The sequence below is a fragment of the Sapajus apella genome, unplaced genomic scaffold (assembly GCF_009761245.1).
Source record: "Sapajus apella isolate SASKATOON/1434 unplaced genomic scaffold, GSC_monkey_1.0 scaffold23, whole genome shotgun sequence".
Classification (NCBI taxonomy): domain Eukaryota; kingdom Metazoa; phylum Chordata; class Mammalia; order Primates; family Cebidae; genus Sapajus; species Sapajus apella.
Window position 1 is genome coordinate 20209425 of NW_022436963.1, and position 21424 is coordinate 20230848.

The following is a 21424-nucleotide window of genomic DNA, read 5'->3' on the forward strand; positions in this document are numbered from 1 at the left end:
CTACTCAGGAGGCAATTCTCCTGCCTCAGCCTCCTGAGTAGCTGGGATTACAGGCACGCGCCACCATGCCCAGCTGATTTTTTGTAGTTTTAGTAGAGACGGGGTTTCACCATGTTGACCAGGATGGTCTCGATCTCTTGACCTCGTGATCCACCCGCCTCGGCCTCCCAAAGTGCTGGGATTACAGGCTTGAGCCACCACGCCCGGCTTAAATTATTATTTTTATTATTATTTTTAGAGATGGGGTTTCAGTCTATCATCCAGGCTGGAGTGCAGTGGCACAATCTTGGCTCACTGTAGCCTTGACTTCCCAGGCTCAAGTGATCCTCCCACCCTCAGCCTCCCAAGTAGCTGGGACTACAGGTACATGGCATCACACCTGGCTAATTTTTGTATTTCTTTTGTAGAGGTGAGGTTTTATCATGTTACTCAGGCTGGCCTCGATCCCCTGAGCTCAGGCAATCTGCCTGCCTCAGCCTCCCAAAGTGTTGGGATTACAAGCATGAGCCACCACGCCCGGCCCTTAATTATTTTTCTAACTGTTTGATCCTTCCAATAGAATTAGACTGTGTAACAGAGTATCAAAATAAGTGCTTCTTTGGGTGGGCACAGTGGCTTACACCTCTAATCCCAGGACTTTAGGAGGCCAAGGCAAGTGAATCACCTAAGGTCAGGAGTTCAAGACCAGCCTGGCCAACACGGTGAAACCTCGTCTCTACTAAAAATACAAAAATTAGCTGGGCATGGTGGTGCACGCCTGTAATCCCAGCTACTCAGGAGGCTGAGGCAGGAAAATCTCTTGAACCCAGGAGGCAGAGGGTACAGTGGGCCGAAATCATGCCACTGCACTCCAGCCTGGGTGACAGAGCAAGATTCTGTCTCAAAATAAATAAATAAATGCTTCTTTAAAAAGCATTTCTAAGATAGTCTTCAATTATCTGAAGGGTAAAAAAAGAGTTCATCCAAACCTCTTAGTAGTTGCCTCTTCAAATATTTTTAAGTAGTTATAAAAACAGAAAAATCAATCTAAGTTCTATTTCCTCTCCCTTTTCCTGTGCATGTTAACTGACGGAAAATTAACAGAGACATAGAAACCGGGAACTGTTACCTGTCCCACAGTAATCAAAGACTGATAATCACTAATAAGCCATTACAAATGGAAAAACAATACTGAATATATATATATATAACAAATCTATCATGATAACATTATTTTCTATAAAAACAAAATATTTTCTTGTATACATTTCTAAGGTGCTCACTCTGATTTATTCACACAAGCCACAAAAATACAGCAAATGCTAAGTGTGATAGCAGCCCTCTCAGTTCCATCAACATTATCCCACTGAGTCATTTTTTTATTTCTAGAAAGACACATAGTTCTTGGACTTGTGTTTCAGAACACTGTGACAGTACCTGCTGAAGTTCACCAATCTCATGGCGTAAATAATCCTCCTTTCTGGCAGCTGCTTGTTCTGCGCGTTGCAATGCAAGCCTAAGGTCCCCCACCTGTAGAAGGAGAAACACTACATTCACAAACAATGGCACATTATTATCTACAACTTCCTGCTAACTATACATTTTGTGTTGTGTTGACATTGTTCATGTATAATACTTGAGACTCTCCATCGAACTTTTAAATATGATTATCACAAATTGCATTCATCAAGCAATTCCAAAACTGAGTGTTTATTCAATGCTTACTTAGAAAAGCATTCTGTTAAGGCAAAGAAATGCATACAAATATGTATAAGGTACAGCCATTACCATACAATATTGGAGAAAAGACCATGCATCCATAAATATTTGCCACTTCGGACAGAAAGTGATAGGCGCTATATGGGTTATAAAAGCTAGGTACTTCACTCATATACAGGAGCATACATTATAAACTACTATAGCCTTTTTGGAAAACATAACATGTTTAAAGAATCATCAAACTTCTCACATCCTTTCACCTGGCTATCCTAGTCTTGGAAATTTACTCTAAGAAAGCAGACTTGTAAATACACAGGGATAGTCCCTACAGTATTAAACAAGCTAGCAAAAACAAAACTAGCAATATTCTAAATCTCCATCACTAGTAATCTATATTTGCAAATGTTGATACAATATAAATATAACCATTAAAAATTACAATAAATGTATAAAGCATGTAAGAAAATTTCTAATTTACTATTAATGGAAAAACTATAATATGCATGACATCAATTATAAAAAATACATACATGGAAATAGAATAAAACACTAATACATAAAACTGACAGTACTTGTAAAAAGTGATGAATTTATGGAGGGTAGGCCATATTTGCTCTATCTCCCATTCCCCCAATTTTCCTGTATTATTATTCTAATGTACTTTAAATTTAAATTACTGATATTTTATCTATCCCAGTAAAAGAGCAGCAGAAACACAAAGGGCATATGGACTATGGCATGACTTATAATAGCAAAATACAGAAAACAACTCAAATATCAATCAATAAGAAATAGCTGAAAATACTTTACCTAATGAAGTATTATAAAACAGTAAAGAGATATTTTTTAAAAACCTCTATGTTTTACTAGTGATCATTAGGATATTTTACTAAGTAAATAAAACAAATATAAAAAGTATGAATAATAAACTATCATTTATGTAAAAAGGATGTAGGAGATAGAAATTGGGATATATGGCCAGGTACGGTGGCTCACACCTGGAATCCCAGCATTCTCGGAGGCCCAAGTGGGCAGATCACAAGGTCAAGAGATTGAGACCATCCAACATGGTGAAACCCCGTCTCTACTAAAAATACAAAACTTAGCTGGGCATGGTGGCAGGCACCTGTAATCCCAGCTACTCAGGACGATGAGGCAGGAGAATCTTTTGAACCCAGGAGGTGGAAGTTGCAGTGAGCTGAGATCATGCCACTGCACTCCAGCCTGGGTAACAAGAGTGAAACTCCGTCTCAAAAAAAAAAAAAAAAAAAAAAAAAAAGAAATCAGGGTATAAGTGAATGTGTATGTATACAGAACATGTAAATATATAGATACATATATTTTCTTGCATTTGCCAATAGAAACACTGAAAAGGTAAGCCAAACTCTAATAAAATGGTTACCTACAGGCAAGGAAAGGAAATGGGAGCAACTAAACTGGAAGTAAATGTCTGAATAGATTTTGCTCTCACTTTGGAATTGTAAATATTTTACATATTCAAAATTTAAAATTAAATCAAAAGGGCATAGAAGTCAATAACTGGTCCTGCAACAATGGATATTCACATGCAAAAGACCTAAATGTAAGAGTTAAGACTACAAAACTCTTAGAAGGAAACTGGTGAAAATCTGCATAAACTTGGATTAAGCAATGGTTTCTTATATATGATGCCAAAAGCACAAGAAAACAGACATAAGCTAGACTTCCTTAAAATTAAAAACTTCTGGCATCCAAGGGCACTATCAAGAAGAAAGACAACCCACAGAAAGGCAGAAAATATTTACAAATCCTGTATCTGATAAAGGTCTAGTATGCAGAAGAACTCATATAATAACAATAAAAAGATAAACAGCCCAATTTTAAAATGTAAAAAGGATTTGAATATTTTAATAAATTTCTCCCAAGAAGGTATATAAATGGCCAATAAGCAAATGAAAAGGAATTCAACATCATTAGTCTTTAAGAAAATGCAAATCAACACCATACTCAATTAGTACTTCACACACACTAAAAAGGCAATAATTTAAAAAACAGACAATTAATAAAAGTTGGCAGGATGTGGAGAAAATGAAACCCTCATCTACTGCTAGTGGGAATGTAAAGTAATCCTGCCACTATGGAAAAGTTTGTCAGTTCCTCAAAAAGTTAAATATATAGAGTTACCATATGATTTAAGGAGATAAATATCTAGGGGGATTTAAAATACATGTTCACACAAAAATTTGCGCATGGATATTTATAGCAGCATTATTGATAATGACCACAAAGTATAAATAACCCATATGCCCATCAACTGATGATTTTATAAGAGAAAGCCTCACAAATTTTGTTTTTCCTACTTCATCTGAGGTCCTTGGACTCCCACAGATGTTATAAATGAGCCAGGATTTAATCTCTCAAAATTATATGCAATATGTATATGCATTTTTGCTCTTCTCTCATAAGAGGGTTCCTAGCTTTCATAATACTCTCAGATGGGTCTAAAACTCACAAAAAAATTAAACAATACTGGTATTATGCAAGCATTACTTCAATAGTTTTAAAAAACACAACTGGTTAAATTTAGCAGAATCCAGTACTCTGAAATCTAAAACATGTATCATGACATAAAGTTTGATTCAAACCAGCTAATAAATTGTTTAATTTGTAGAAGCATAAACAAATATTTTTAAAACTACTCTAATTCATCATCCATTGCTTACTTGAATGGCTAAAGTTTCTTGCTGCTGATGGGCTTCTTCTTGGGCCTTCTCTAATGCTGCAGAAAGTTCTTCTTTAGCTTTCATTTCACGGCTCAGAGCAGCTTCCTGTGCCTCACTATCCTTTGCAGCATTGGCTTTGTGAAGATCAGTAAGTTCTCTTAAAAAATTAGATTGGGTTTATAAATGTTGCCAGTGATCAGACAATAAAAAAAGTATTTCTTCAACATCCTACTCTGATAATTCATTCTAAATGGGTTGCATATTTGCTCATTTTCTTACTTGTATGCACTATCCAGGGCAGCCTGAATACTTCGGTTCTTTTCTTCCAGTTCATCCATGTCTACTTGAAGTCGACCAAGATCTTTCTCCTGGCGTTCTACCACAGAATTTAGTTTTTTAATATTTTCTCTATGTTGTTTCTCAACCTCTTCTTTGCCATCAAGGACCTAAATGTTATAAAAACAGATAAAAGTATTTTTCAAGAAATAACACCATGGTAAATAATTGTATTCCAGGAATTTATAATAATGGAGAAAAATCTTTTTTTTTTTTTTTTTTTTTTTTTTTTTTTTGAGACAGTCTCACTCTGTTGCCCAGGGGGGAGTGTTCTGGCTCACTGCAACCTCTGCCTCCCAGGTTCAGGCAATTTTCGTGCCTCAGCCTCCCAAGTAGCTGGGACTACAGGTGTGCACCACCATGCCAAGCTAATTTTTGTATTAGGTTGGTTCAATATTTTTAGTAGATAGGATTTCACCTTGTTGGCCAGGCTGGTCTCAAACTCCTGGCCTCAAGTTATCTGCCTGTCTCAGCCTCCCAAAGTGTTGGCATTACAGGTATGCGTCACCCCACCCAGTTGCAAAATCTTAACATTTATTTATTGGTTGAAAAATTCTTCCTACATGTTACTACCCCATTAAATCTTTTCAAATGCTCCATAAACCATGGTCAACTGTTTGACAGGAAGTAAGAATAATAGATATGTTGAGAATTATGACTGCTAGTCACCTGTTTCAAATGCTGCAACTCCTCTTCTAGCTCTTTAACTTTTTTGTTTAGCTTTGCAATCATATTTTCATTTTCCTTGTCTTTAGCTCTTAATTTCTTGATGATGTTAGAATTATGCAGCTGCTGTTTTGAAAGTTTTTCCCCTGGTGATGATAGAAAAGTATAAACTCAAAAGACAACTGTTCCCTAAAAATCTCAATAGAATGTTTTATCTAACCAGTAACATAAAATAATAGCATTTTTTAAAATCACAATTTTGTAACCCACAATGTTATAACAATTTGGACAAGAATCATCAATGAATGTTAAAATTATTGGGTAAAAGGATGTTGGGAAACTGGATATTAACACGGTCTTAAAGAATCACTTTCACATATCACCTACTAATTATAAAGAGAAAAATCTGGCAGTCAACTCCTTAACTAAACATTCAGTTTTGGCATCACCAATTGTAGTACAGCCTGACAGTACGTGCCTGCTGATGTGATGTAGTAATGTAAGTGTACAATGTCACCTAGATATTTCCTACTAGAAATATGATATAAATTTAATCATGAAGAAATTACAAATTCCTGAACATGGGACATCCTGTGGGACAATTGCCCTGGACTCCACATAGTCCTCAATGATATTCTGAAGAAGAGAGAACTGTCCTAGATTGACGGAAAACTAAAAGGACCTAACAACCAAATGCAATCAGCAAACTTCAGATCCTGGGGCAGAACAAATGATCAAATATAAGAGACATTTTTAAGACAACTAAGATAAATACTAAAATACATGCTGGATTACACTTCTGAATTAATGCTGATTTCTTAGGTTTGACTATGGTGTACCTGTCAAGGAAAATGTACTTCCCCTTGGGAGACGCAGACTGAAGAATTTAGGAGCAGAATGTTATAGTATTTCTATCCTCCTTTCAAATGCGTTGAGAAAAAGGTAGCATAAGTGTGTGCAGAAAGATATGGAAGAGGTGTGGTAAGATGTTAACACTTGATGAATCTAGGTGATGAGGTAATCAGGTACTCATTGTAGTGTGCTTTCAAGCTCTGAGTTTTACACCTCTTCAGCTTTAAGTTTTAAACATATTTCTGGGGCATGTGGAAACAATATGTAATATACCTGTGTAAAATGTAAATACTCTGTGAATACAAAATACTCCCATGTGAAATTGCTCTATTTTCTCTGTAAAAGTGTTCATTAAACAAAAGAAGACATCAGTCCATCCTCTGAAAAAATTACTAAATTACAAAATAGTAACATTTGATATTAATATTTTAAATTACTTTTTTAAAATAAGAAAACCATGCAGTTAGCCTTCCCCTCAGTGTCTAATATTGTTAAGACAAGGTAGTTAACAATTTCAAGACATCTTGAGAAAATAATTATAACAGCTCTTTCTTCATTTTTCTATTTTAGTGCTTAGAATTGTGCGGTGGGGCCGGGTGCGGTGGCTCAAGCCTGTAATCCCAGCACTTTGGGAGGCCAAGGCGGGTGGATCACAAGGTCAAGAGATCGAGACCATCCTGGTCAACATGGTGAAACCCCGTCTCTACTAAAACCACAAAAAAATAGCTGGGCATGGTGGCGCGTGTCTGTAGTCCCAGCTACTCAGGAGGCTGAGGCAGGAGAATTGCTTGAACCCAGGAGGCGGAGGTTGCAGTGAGCCGAGATCGCGCCATTGCACTCCAGCCTGGGTAACAAGAGTGAAACTCCGTCTCAAAAAAAAAAAAAAGAATTGTGCAGGGTTTTTGTTGTTGTTGAGATAGAGTCTCACTCTGTCGCCAGGCTGGATGCAGTGGTGCAATCTTACAACCTCTGCCTCCCGAGTTCAAGCGATTCTCCTCTCTTAGCCTCTGGAAAAGCTGGGACTACAGGTACGCACCACCATGCCCAGCTAATTTTTGTATGTTTAGTAGAGACAGGGTTTCATCATATTGGCCAGGATGGTCTCAATCTCTTGACCTCATAATTCACCTGCCTCGGCCTCCCAAAGTGCTGAGATTACAGGTGTGAGTCACCATGCCCCGCCAGAACTGTGTTTTATAATTATCTGTATTCCTGTATTTCCCTCTCACTAAACTAAGCTCCTAAAGAATAGAGGGTGTCATATTTATTATTGTATCAAATATAATATCTGACATACTAACTGTTCAATAAATATTAGATGAATAAATGAAAAACAAAAAGTTGGGTAAAGCTAACTTTTTCAAATGAAATGGCTGCTTCCAACTGTTCTCAAACTCTACAGTTTCTCTGGAAATTTACTTTAGCTCAATGATTTAGGACAAAAATATTCATCTTACCACTAACTATAATATTCACATTATAGAAATAAACGTACAACATTAAAAACAGTAAAAAGTATGGTATACCCATATAATGGATTTTATTATAGCCATTAATAATGATAAAAAAACATTTAACGGGGCTTCGCTGCATCCGCCGTGCCTTGGCCAAGTCTTCAAGAGACCACACCAAAATGCCATCTCAAATGGAACATGCCATGGAAACCATGATGTTTACATTTCACAAATTTGCTGGGGATAAAGGCTACTTAACAAAGGAGGACCTGAGAGTACTCATGGAAAAGCAGTTCCCTGGATTTTTGGAAAATCAAAAAGACCCTCTGGCCGTGGACAAAATAATGAAGGATCTGGACCAGTGCAGAGATGACAAAGTGGGCTTCCAGAGCTTCTTTTCCCTAATTGCGGGCCCCACCATTGCATTCAATGACTATTTTGTAGTACACATGAAGCAGAAGGGAAAGAAGTAGGCAGAAACGAGCAATTCCCCCGGCCCTGATAACAGTTGTCCCAAAGGGTCACTTAAGGAATCTGACCCACAGCTTTCCCCATATAAGGATTTCATGAGCAGATTAGGACCCTTAGCAAGTGTACAAATAAAATCTAATTCCCATTTGACGAGCGGAGAAAGAAAAGTTAAATGCCAGACAAGCTTTGATTTTTGTATTGTTTGCATTCCCTTGCCCTCAATAAATAAGTTCTTTTTTAGTTCTGAAAAAACAAAAACATTTAATGGTATAGAGAGACGTAAGTGAAGGAAGATTGCAAGTTAAATATATGATCTTAACTATGTTTAAAAACACATTTAAAAAATGCTTTAAGACTAGAAAAAATTAATAGTTCCTTACAATATTGGATTATAATCTACTTTTCCTCTTTGTTTATATACTTTCCTACAACTTCAAAACTTTCTACAAGTAGCAAGTATCACTCTTACAACTAGAAAAATTTTAACTAATGAGAAAGAAAAAGAGAAATTCACTTGACCATCTTTTCTAAAACCTCCCCTCTCCCAGGATATTGCATGAAGAAATTAATTCAGTGTCCATTTATAATGATTTATTTCATGAATAGATCTTTAATTTCTATAATGCTATTAATTTTGTTATTTTATTTTTTGAGACAAGGTCTCATTCTGTCACCAAAGCTGGAATGCAGTGGCATGATCTTAGCTCACCGCAACCTCTACTTCCCAGGCTCAAGCCATCCTCCTGCCTTAGCCTCCCGAGTAGCTGGGATTACAGGCACACACTGCCACCATCCAGCTAATTTTTGTATTTTTAGTAGAGACAGGTTTTCACTATGTTGGTCAGGCTGGTCTCGAACTCCTGACCTCAAATGACCCACCCACCTCGGCCTCCCAAAGTGCTGGGATAACAGTCATGAGACACCACACCCAGCCAATGCTGTTAATTTTAAATCTTCTCAGAGACAAAAATGCTTAATAATTTAAAAATTAAGAATACAATGAAAAATTCACTATCAAATGCCAGAACAATACAATATCATACAGAACCCAAGCTAGGTATTCAGATGTTACCTAAATCCCAGAATTACACACTTTGAATATCTTGGTTTAAATGACAGGCTCTTTAGACCTGTTGACAGTTTTTAGGGCAGCACAAATTTCTGTCTATTTTACTAGGGTCTTACTTTTTTTTTTAAACTCCCTAAAAACAAAAGCTACAAACACATATCTCCGTCTCAATATATCTTATTCCTCATTATTCCACAAACTGTCACCTACTATTTCTATAGTTTAAGTCCAAATCCTCCTTGCTTTCAGTATTTTAAATTAGGAAGCATCACCTAGTTATGTAGCAAATATTTTTCCTGTTCTTACAATATTTTCTATAGTCAACTAAATACTTTACGCACCTTCTTCCATTAACCCTCGGATCTGCTCATCTTTCTCTTTCAAAAGGTCTGCAGTTTCACTACTATTTAATCTAGTGGCAAGTTCTTCTTTTATGTTTTTGATTTCCTAATAAAAAAGAAATCTGTGAATACCATAAAGAATTACTTTCACTCTAAGAATAGTTCTCATTTTTTCCCCCATCCAAAGAAGCTATCCATAATCACATTCTCAATAAGAATCTGTAAGTTTTGTTCAATTAATCTACTACCTTGGTTAACTGAGACTGAGAAAACAGCTTTGAAAATGATATACAAAATCTAAATCCAAATATACAAGCAAGTTTTAATATGAAAACATAAACGGGCATAAATTAACTTTCCTTTTTTTTTTTTTTGAGACAGCGTCTGACTCTGTTACCTGGGCTGGAGTAGAGTGGTAGATTCATGACTCACTGCAGCCTCACCAACCTCCTGGGCTCAGGTGACCACAGGCACATGGCACCATGGTTAGCTAATATTTGTATTTTTTGTAGAGATGGGGTCTCACCATGTTGCCTAGGCTTGTCTTGAACTCCTGGGCTCAAGGAATCTGCCCTCCTCAGTCTCCTGAGTACCTGACTACAGGCGCACACCAACATAACCAGCTAACTTTCCGCATTTTTTAGTAGAGACGGGTTCTCACCAGGTTACCCAGGCTACTCTCTTCCTCCTGGGTTCAAGTGACCCATCCACTTCATCCTCCCAATGTGCTGGGATTACAGGCATGAACTACCACACCTAGCCAAAACTCTACGATTTAAATGTTAATATATGATATCCTTTTTACCTTGCTTCTCTTTTTTTCCACTATCAAAACATGATGAATGTACTCCTCAAAAATCTGTCTTATAGAGTTTAATTAGCATTATTTTAAATTTCGATTACCTTTTTAGCAGCATCTCTCTCTTTGCAGGCTAGCTGAACTTTCTTTTCTGCTTCTGCAATTCTTTGAGTAAACTCATCTTTCAAGGAAGAAATGCTACTGCTTTCTTCTTTCACTCTGAACATTTCACTAAATTTAAAACAATATTTGAGAATGAGGATGGTGTTTATATATCCCAAAGGTACACTTGAGTTCAGTTCTCAAAAGGAAGATAACTTTTCTCTGACATATACCTTATTAAAATAGAACAGTATTGGGCCTATTAACTTTTAAGAAAAAAATAAGGACATTTCCCTTGTTAAGTTTATTTTAAAATACCTCAAAGAAAACTTGTTAGAAAGTGAAAATGTCACCAACATCTGACATGCAAAAATAACAAAGTAAATACAATGTTTCAATTCTGAATCTTTGTGTGTCACATTTTCCCAATCAGCTCCTGATTGCAAACCAATACCCAGTATTTTCTTAAACTACAATAACACAGTTTTCTTGAAATACATGTTTTAAATCTGTAATATTAAAAGACTAAAAACGAAAGAGCTTTGCAGTTTTTGCAAAATGACTCTCTTCAATGCCAAAGGTAATATGGTAAAGACAAAGCAGAAAAGTAATCTTTAAGGTTACTAACTGAAATGCTATACAACTTTCAATAATGATAAATTACAAAACATTTTAATTTCAAAAACATTCTTAAATATGTACAAAGTATACAGGCCTCCAGAAAATGTGTAACATTATTCACATTTGTAGAATACTTACTCTTTCAGGTTATCATAAGCTTCTTCTAGAAGTGCTTTTTCCTTACTAAGAGATAATAACTGAGCCTCCCTTTTTTCCAGTTTTTCATTCAGAAATTCAACTGTCTGGATAAGGAGAAAGCCAAAAAAGTCACAACACTTAGCTTTAAAAAAGACCATTTCTACATGCAGTTATATCACTATAGTAAAGAAAACAGCTTTATCTCATAAAAATAATTAAGAACAATATTAGGAACACAAAGGATGCAGAACAAGAAGTACTCTTAGCAGGGGATAGGAGAGTAAAAGTAAGTACAACAAAGAGCCAGTGGGAGTGTAAGTTGAGAAACCACTTGGGAAAACAATTAGGTAATATCTAGTTGGAGATCTATATACTCTTTGATATAGAAAATTTCACTTTTAGGTATACTTTAGAGGAGAAAATTCTTGCATAAATGCACTAGGTGACACGGATAAGAATACTTATTGCAGCTTCCTGGTAACGGCAAAAATCTGGAATAGTCTGTGTATACACCAAAATGAGAAGGGAGATGGATGCAATCAGAAGAGGTCAAAGACAGGTTTTAAAGACTATATCTTAGCTAGGTAGTGGATATACAAGTGTCTGCTTTCTTTACGATTCTTCACCTGAAACATGTACCCTTTTCTTAATATGATATGTTGCATTTAAAAAACAGAAGTCCGGGTACAGTGGTTCATGCCTGTAATCCCAGCACTTTGAGGCCAAGGTGGGTGGATAACCTGAGGTCAGGAGTTTGAGACCAGCCTGGCCAACATGGCAAAACTCCGTCTTTACTAAAAATAAAAAAATTAGCTAGGCATAGTGGTGGGCACCTATAATCACAGCTGCTGAGGAGGTTGAGGCTGGAGAATCGATTGAACCGAGGAGGCAGAGGTTGCAGTGAGCCAAGCTCGTGCCACTGCACTCCAGCCTGGGTGACAAGAGTCAAACTCTAACTAAAAATAAAATATAATCAAATAAATAAATAAATAAATAAAGTAGAGGCCAGGCATGGTGGCTTACGTCTGTAATTCCAGCACTTTGGGAGGCCAAGGAGGGCAGATCACTTGAGGTCAGGAGTTTGGGTCCAGCCTGACCAACATGGTAAAACTCATCTCTCTCTACAAACAACATGAAAATTAGCTGTTCATGGTGGCACGTGCCTGTGGTCCCAACTACTTGGGAGGCTGAGGCAGAAGATTTACTTGAACCTGGGAGGCAGAGGTTGCAGTGAGCAGCAAGCACTCCAGCCTGGGAAACAGGGCAAGACTCTGTCTCGAAAAACAAATAAAATAAAATAAAATAAAATAAATAAAATAAAAGTAGGGCTGGGCACAGGTTCATGCTTATAATCCCAGCACTTTGGGAAGCCAAGATGGGAGGACTGTTTGAGCCCAGGAGTTCAAGACCAGCCCAGCAACATAGTGAGACCTCATCTCTACTAAAAATTAAAAAAAAAAAAAAAAAATAGCCAGGCATGGTGCAAGCCTGTGGTCTCAGCTACTAGAGAGGATAAGGGGAAAGGATTGCTTGAGCCCCAGAGGTCGAGGCTGCTGTGAGCCATGATCACACCACTGCATGGGCAACAGCCTGGGCAACAGAGAGAGACCCTGTGAGCCATGATTGCACCACGGCATGCTAGCCTAGGCAAGAGAGAGAGATCCTGTCTCATTCATACATACATATATCCATACTAAAAGTAATTTTAGAAAAACTGTAAGAATTTTTAAATCTCCATAATGTATTAGTGTAAAACTAAACAAAAAGTAATGCTTAGAATGTTTCATTCCTTAGTTCCTGCTCAAGCGGTGATAAACTTGAGTATAAAAAGGGTAGGAAGGGGTCCTTTTCGGACTCAAAAAATTGAAGTCTTACCTGAGTTTGTTTTAGATGAACTTAGAAATCACTTACCTTCTTAAATACACTGAAATTCAAAAACATCTGATAGTAATTAGTGCTGGTTTCTAAGAATTCAAACTCTTATTACATATCTTATAGTATATAGCTATTACTAATTGAAATATTATTGTGCAGCATTTTTTTGTGAATATTTAACCTAAGTAACAGAATCTGGCGCTTTTTAATACAATTAAGTAATTCAATACATGGCACTTACAGGACATTTCTTCAAGACATCCTATATCTCAGAAGTCTATTAAAGATGCCAGATCCAACTCAATTTCTATATCTAAAAATCACAGGAAAAACCAAAACTATGACTTAATGTTAAATAGTTTACATCACTTTCCTTTCGTATGTATTAAGCAGAAGCAATTTGTCACTCCTAAGCAAGGCTTTTGTTCCTTAGACATTTCTCTTTCTCGTTCATGTGAAATCTAGCTATCAATAGGAGATCTCAAAAATAACATAAACAGAAAGCAAACTGAAGCAATACAAGGATGTATACTCCTCATATATGAATGAAAATACTAATAATAGAAAAGCACCAATAATTAAAGTCTTAAATTATCATTTAAGGTTTGCTACAAATAATGTAAACATGCAAAAAAAAATTCTGATGCGAGAAAAACCATAACATTTAGTTTTTTTGGTACATCTATCTGCAAAAAAGATGAAGATACATTTAATATAAGAAGACAATCCTTTCCAAATTGACATACTAATGCACATAACAGAATTTTAAAGTGATAAGGACTCAACAATAAAGATATAAGATGAAAATTTTTTATGCTTAACTATATTGAAGTATCAACCTATTCTACCATAATTACCTTGGAGAAATTTCAAATTATATTAATAATTGTTCAACTTAAAGGTCTTTAATGCTATACTTAATAGCAAAATGCCTATCTTTCAAAATCTATACAAATTATTATGCATAAATGAAAATATTTTCAAAACAAATGATTTAATCTCCAAAAAGCACATCTAAAAGTCCCTTCCACTTTCTAGAGTTACCTTGCAAACATCTTCCTTCTCAGAAAGTGCTTCTGGCTGACTTTCAGCAGATTTGCACTGCTCAGTCACCTTATCTAACACAGTCTGTCCTTCATTTATTGGTGTAGAAGAAACCAAAATATCAGGCTGTTCACAGTTAACAGGAGTTGCACTTCGTCCACTTTCTTCCATTTCTGTCTCCTCAGTGGGTATAACTAATGTTTCATTTACTTCTTCAGATTTTCCTTCAGCAGATTCAACTGTTTTAGACTTTGGAGTTGAAGAATTAACTATAATAGGCACTAAAGCATATCCCTTGCCTGACAATTCATCATCTGAATTGATTTCACTTACACTCCGGCTATCTAATGACTGTACACTAAATGAGTCTATTCTTTCAAAAGCATCAGATGAACAGCAACTCTCAGTGAGTTTTTGGAAATCATCTAAACGATTATATTCAGGACAAGCAGATGTAGAGAGAAGCTGAAAGGATGTCTGCATCAGGTGAAGACTCGATTTTGAATCTGTAGTCTCTTGTCTTGAGCTCACTGAGCTCTCACTTATTACACTTTCATGATCTAAAACTTCAATATCACTGGTGGTAGAAGTACCTGATGAAAAGGTGCTAACAGGAGGAGAAGGTGTATTGCTCTGCCTATCTTCTTGTTTTTGTTCCTTAGGTTCCAAAGCCATGTCCTTTGTTTCTGCTGTGAGAGACTGTGTAGACATATTAGATATACTTTCCGTAGTTGTTTTCACATCAATTACACCTTCAGATACTTTCAAACGTACAGTTGGCATCTTCATATCCAATTCTTTATTAACAGTTTCTTCATGCTTGCCTTCAGTTTTAGGTGATGAAGTACCTGCTGCCAGGGTTTCCCCTGAAACACACAAAGAAGAGTCTTTTACTTGGGATTCAGTTGTTTCAGGAGTTCTTGACTGTCCAATGTGCAAGGATTCATGTAAGCTGCTTTTCACTTCTTCTTCTGGTCGTTGTGATTTTGCTGGAGGTTTTGATACCACTGGACTCTTCTGAATAGTCTGGACATCAGTTGGCGAGAGAAAGGCACTGAAGAAATTTTCAGATTCATCGACCACAGTCCTCCGAACTGGCTTTGTGATTGCTTTAGGAGAGGCTATTGGTGGACTCTGAGGTTCAGTGTTTGATTTCAATCCCCAGGTTGAAGTATCCCATCCTCCACTGACAGGGGAACTTATTCCTTTGACAAAAAATAAATATTAAATAAGAAGACACACACATATATATTATATTAATATTTCAATCATCATTATAAATCAGTATAAATATAAATTTAGAAAAAAATACCCTATGAAATACAACCTGTAATTTGCACCTGTGAAACTCCTTGCTTATTACATCATTAATTAGTTTCCAAGTTAATACAGAGACTTAAAGAAGAAAATTGGTGTGGATCTGCTTGAGAAAAAGGAGGAGGACAGACAAAAGATTGGACCTGGCCTGGACTATTAGATACAAGTATGTTATTCCTCCCTACAACAAATTAAGGAAGTAACAGTCTATGTTTTATAACCCACAGTAAGCCAAAGATACCTATAATTCATGTCATAATAACAGGCTCTACTTATCAATATGAAATAAACTAATATGAAACTGATTGAATAGGCAGAGCCATGTGCAGTCACAGAAAAATGAACCAACCTATTCAGTCAGTTTCACATTAAGTTTTACTTGTAATATCAGTAATAAAATAGTTATGAGCTAGACAAAGGGCAACACTCAAAAAATGAACTCAGTGGGCATGGAGATTCACAACTATAATCCCAACACTAGAAGGATCATTTGAGCCCAGGAGTTCGAGACAAGCCTGGGCAATGTAGTGAGACCCATCTCTACAAAAAAAAAAAAAAAAATTAAAAATTAGCTGGGCCTGGTAGCATACTTATGTGGTCCCAGCTACTCAGGAGGCTGAGGTGGGAGGATTACCTAAGCCCAGGAGATGGAAGCTACATTGAGCCATAATCGAACGTGTCTAAAAAAAAAAAAAAAAAAAAAGCCTCAAACCAAGATACTGGTGACAAATGCTCTTTCCCGAAGATCAAATTAAACTGATGGGAACAGTATGTTCTAGAGAATAAATTTATTTTCATCCACTTAATCACAGGCTAATTCTCTAAATCCCACTTCCAAGCCTACTCTAAGAGGAAGTTTTGTTCCCAAATTCTAAATTATGTCAGAAATTACAAGGTCATTATGAATTTCAGAAATGTATGGGTTTTTTTTAAGAACTACTGCTCTTTAACATAGACGTAATTGACACCAGGGTTATCAAAGAAGATAACTATTTTCTTGGGGGAAAAGGTAATTATCATATCAGTCATAAAACAGCTACTACTAAAATCCTGATTTTTAAAAACGGCATAATCATGATTTTAAAAACAGTAAAATATTTAAAGCATTTCTTTAAAAATGTTTTCTTTCCCAAATTAAAATGTGGCTGAACAAAATATTCACAATTAGAAGTTGGTGGAGAGAGCACAAGTAACTAAAAGTTTCTAAAAACTATCAGGCCTTAGAGTAGAATCTATCCTTTATTATGACTTCAGGCCGGACACAGTGGCTCATGCTTATAATCTCAGCACTCTGGAAGGCTGAAGCAAGTGTATCACTTGAGGTCAGGAGTTCAAGACCAGCCTGGCCAACATGGTAAAACCCTGTCTCTACTAAAAACGCAAAAATTAGCTGGGTGTGGTGGCACAAACCTGTAATCCTAGCTACTCAGGAGGCTGAGGCAGGAGAATCACTTGAACCTAGGAAATGGGGGCTGCAGTGAACAGAGATGGCGCCACTGCACTCTAGCTTGGATAACAGAGAGACTCCCATCTCCAAAAAATATATATATATATAGATGAGACTTCAAATGCAGTTAGGATGAAAAGTATGTAGAAAATTTCAGTTTGGAGGCATAGTTCTACATTCATTTGTGCCATATACACAAACCAGAGAAAATCAAAATTAAAGATGCAAATGAACAAGCAAGATTATGTCTACTGATTAATTTAAATAATTTTAAGAATTAACTTTGCCTCTTGGAGAATACTTTATATAATTCCAGGGTTATCCGGCATCCATCTAAATTACACTATTTTGAAGAGTATGGTCATTTTCAGAAAACAAATATCCCTACATCTAAAACTTATATTCTATGTCATCTAAAGTTTAGTAATTCTAATTAACTGGGGCACATAGGAAAAAACAAAATTACTCCAGCAAGGTTATAGGTCTTGTAAAAAGTAAATAGGACCATGACATACACACGGACCAAAATAAATTAAAATGAGGTACCTCAAATTTAAGTCCTGACTTTTCACTGATGTAAAATTAAGAACAGAAACCAGGAAGGAGTAGTCAAGCATATCTCTTATCCTTTTTCACACAAAGGTTGACATCCTCTACACCTGCAAATCTTCACCTCACACGTCAAAATGCTAAACTGTTCCTTAGACTTAAGAGTCAAAAGCAACTGAATAAAAATCCCTGAAAGATTAAGCTCAATGAAAACTGCAAAGAGAGACTTGGCTATTCAGAAATAAAATATGATACTATCCAAAAATCTTGGGTCACAGACTCCCCAGGTAATACCTCCAGTACATTCTAACCCGCATCCACTGTGTGACCTAGAGCAAGTTACCTGGCCATTCTGGGCCTCATTTTCCTCTTTGTAAAACACAGATATAAACCAAGCTCATTCTGCGAGATGTTCTGAAGATGGCACGGCCATTAAAAAGCACATTACAGGCTGGAGGCGGTGGCTCACGCCTGTAATACCAGCACTTTGGGAGGCCGAGGCCGGCGGACCACCTGAAGTCAGGAGTTTGAGACCAGCCAGGCCAAGACGGTGAAACCCGGTCTCTAGTAAAAATACAAAAATTAGCCGGGCATGGTGGTGTGCGCCTGTAATCCAAGCTACTCGAGAGGCTGAGGCAGGAGAATCGCTGGACTGTGGGAGGCGGAGGATGCAGTGAGCTGAGATCGCGCAACTGCACTCCTGCCTGGGAGACACTGTGACATTCCGTCTCCACAATAACAATATAAAAGCACATTACGCGCCACCAAGCGTGAAATGTTCACTAAATGTTAGCAATTGTTCTTCCCTTCCCTGATGATCTACGTACTTCAGACCCTGGATCCCAACAGTGCCTGAGAGGCGAAGCAATTCGAGGTTCAGGTTCAGGGAGGCTGTGCTTGGAAGCTGCATCGAGGGAGGGCTTGAGGACAAAACCAACCAAGTCCCCTGTCATCGAACTCCGTAAGCCTCGCACCCAGGACCAAAGACAAGGAGGAACCTGGAGCTAGGTTTTCCCTCAAGAAGACGGCAAAGATCGACTTGAAGGCTTAAGCAGCATTAGGGAAGGCGCCGGGGAGAAATTACCTCCTGAGAACTCTCTCAGCAAGGAAGGACCCCTCTCTAGACCACTTAACCTGTCTACAGAAAGAACGGCAGCCTGCGGGAGCCGGGGACCCTGCTCCTCTCTCTTACCCGGCTCTCCATACGGAATGGTCTCGGCCCAGACGCTCGGCTCCTCTTCCTGGATGTCCAGGACCCTGTCGATGGACTTCTGGGCCTGGGACAAGGCCTGCTTGGCGAAACTGGAGATCTGGGAGGCGTTGAACCAACTCATCGCCCCTCCTCAGCCGGCAGTGGCGGCGGCAGCACCAAGCGGGAAGGCCTCAGGCCTGGGGAAGGGAGCAGAGGAACGGCTTCGCTCCCCTTTTCCACTCGGCTGGTTCGGTCAGCGTGTGGCCATGACCCCGACAGCCTCCCCCGAGACCGGGATGTTACCTTCGGCGGTTCCCGCACAGCTGAGACGAATGGGGCCGTGTGCGCATGCGCCTGCTTCTTCCACGTACACAGCAACCAAATCTGAGAGCCTAGAGTTCCGCCGATAGACGGAAAAAAAAAGAGACAAAAACGTTGACGTCACATCCGGGAGCGCCGGGTTGCCCTTAGTTACCGACGAACGCGGAAGGGCTTCTGTTAATATTGATTCCGTACTTACAGCAAAGAAGCTATGGTTACCAATAGAAGTCGATTCTCCCATTAGGAATATTTCAGTTTTCCTGTGTGTGCTTTCCAGAAAAATGGTTCACGTACTAAAAGCTTGCACCTTGCCAGCAGTAATTGCAAAGGGAAATTTGGGCCTCACATTTCTCTTAGCCCTTTGTCTCAAATATGTAAATAGCTCTGCATTAACTTAGTATTATAAGGAGAAACCCTTGTTTGGGCTTGCCTAAAAGAGAGGATCACGTATGAACACTGTGCCCACCCGTGGAACACATGGTGCAGAAATCACCACCTCTCTCTTAAAATAGTAGCAAACTCAGTCAAAATATACTATGGTCTCTCCGTGTGCAGATTCCTATATTGAAACCTGATCTCCAATGGGAGAGTATTAAGGGGAGCCTTTAGGAGACGTTAGATGATGAGGATGGAGCCCTCATGAATGGGAGCCCACTTTTGTAAGTGCCCTTATAAAAGAGGCCCAAGGGAGTTCACAAGAAGGCACCAATTGTAAGCTAGAAGAGCAGCCCTCACCAGACACCAAACCTGCCAGCTCCTTATATCTTGGACTTCTCAGCCTCTAAAACTGCAAGAAATAAATTTCTACTGCTTATAAGCCACTCAGTTTATGGCAATTCGTTACAGCAGTCCAAATGGACTAAAACAGGTAGGAAGCACTAAGGCTATTATCCTAACAATGTGCATTGGGCATATTACTTAAAATATAACCTTTTCTGAGCCGGGCGTGGTGGCTCACGTCTGTAATCCCAGCACTTTGGGAGGCCGAGGCAGGTGGATCACCTGAGGTCAGGAGTTCAAGACCAGCCTGACCAACATGAAGAAACCCCATCTCTTTTTTAAAAAAAAGAAAAGAAAACATAACCTTTTCTGTGTGGATTCCCTTCAAACATTTGGCCATAAAAACATACCTTAAATTGGTGACCTTCCTAGTCCAGTCTGCAGCTATATTGTTTGGCCCCAATAATGTTAAAGATAAAATCCTATCAACATTTAAAAGCCGGATTTCATTCAAAAATCTGGATTTCTGCTGCTTTTGAAAAATATGAATACCAGACATGGAAATAGTCAGCTAGAGTAGTCACCAAATAATTTTCACTCACTCCAGTTTGCCACAGACTCTACTACTCATCTTATTATACCCTCCCGATTATTTATATTACATGCCTGCTCCCATATTTGAGTATTTTACCCCACTGCAAGGAACCCTGCAAAAAAGGAATTACTTTTCTTTCCAAAAGGCAGATTGAACCCCTTAAGAAGTTATAACATCTTACAATAATTTTATCTAATTACAATAAAAATTTGCACGTTAAAACTAACAATTTAGTCGTTTACACAAGTAGTACAAAGTAACTCAAGTACTTTCAAACAGCTTAGCTAAGTAGTAAACAGAGGAGATTTGGGGCAGATTCAGGTTGAAATTAACTGTACAATTAGAGTTCCAAGACTTCTAATTATACAGCTTTGGCTAAATGACCTAAACCATCTAAAACTATTAGTCAGCTCTCAGATGGAGACAGTCACCTTCTCACAATGCTACTTTGAGAATTTTAGCTCCCTCACTTTCAAAATTGTAGGCTACATCTGTAACTTTTCAGGTAGAACATATAAATTTATTCCATATGGTTTTATAATGAAACTTATTCAATATGTAGCTAGAAAGATTAATGAAAACTTAATTCAATGACACATAAGTAATCAAAAAACATTTGAACAGAAAACTGCCATCAAAGTCAAAAAGAATGAGAACATATATATGTTCTCACATTAAAATAATAGCACCAGGCCAGGCACAGTGGCTCAACACCTGTAATCCTAGCACTTTGGGAAGCCAAGGTGTGTGGATCACCTGATGTCAGGAGTTCAAGACCAGCCTGGCCAACATCATGGAACCCCGTCTCTACTAAAAATACAAAGAACTAGCCAGGCGTAGTAGCGCGTGCCTGTAATCCCAGTTACTCGGGAGGCTGAGACAGAACTGCTTGAATCCAGGAGGTGGAAGTTACAGTGAGCCAAGATCACACCATTGCACTCCAGCCTGGGGCGGCAAGAGTAAAAACTGTCTCAAAATACAACAACAACAAAAAAAACTAGCACCTACTTTTTTAGTATTTGTGCTTAATTTTGTTTCAAGTCTTATTCACTTAAAAGAAACAAAAACCGGGCAACATGTTGGCTAGGTTTTTGGCAGGCTTCCCAGGGACAAAA

The 21424-nt window shown here is 37.9% G+C and overlaps 1 protein-coding gene and 1 pseudogene across 2 annotated transcripts in view; one reads left to right on the forward strand and one right to left on the reverse strand.

Moving 5' to 3' along the window:
• TMF1 (TATA element modulatory factor 1) overlaps window positions 1-19499 on the reverse strand; it is a 31598-nt gene extending 12099 nt beyond the window's left edge. The window contains exons 1-10 of the mRNA XM_032290444.1: window positions 18977-19499; window positions 18674-18870; window positions 14169-15373; window positions 11250-11353; window positions 10493-10619; window positions 9590-9695; window positions 5406-5548; window positions 4680-4846; window positions 4401-4557; window positions 1417-1509 (exon numbers count right to left, since the gene is read on the reverse strand). Coding sequence (XP_032146335.1) covers window positions 1417-1509; window positions 4401-4557; window positions 4680-4846; window positions 5406-5548; window positions 9590-9695; window positions 10493-10619; window positions 11250-11353; window positions 14169-15373; window positions 18674-18815 — 2244 coding nt within the window. The 5' untranslated portion in view covers window positions 18816-18870; window positions 18977-19499. The remainder of the gene's footprint in view (window positions 1-1416; window positions 1510-4400; window positions 4558-4679; window positions 4847-5405; window positions 5549-9589; window positions 9696-10492; window positions 10620-11249; window positions 11354-14168; window positions 15374-18673; window positions 18871-18976) is intronic.
• On the forward strand, window positions 7852-8333 carry LOC116559500 (annotated as a pseudogene). The gene has a single exon (XR_004272481.1). The product of XR_004272481.1 is annotated as a protein S100-A10 pseudogene (transcript).
• Window positions 19500-21424: the final 1925 nt, after the last annotated feature.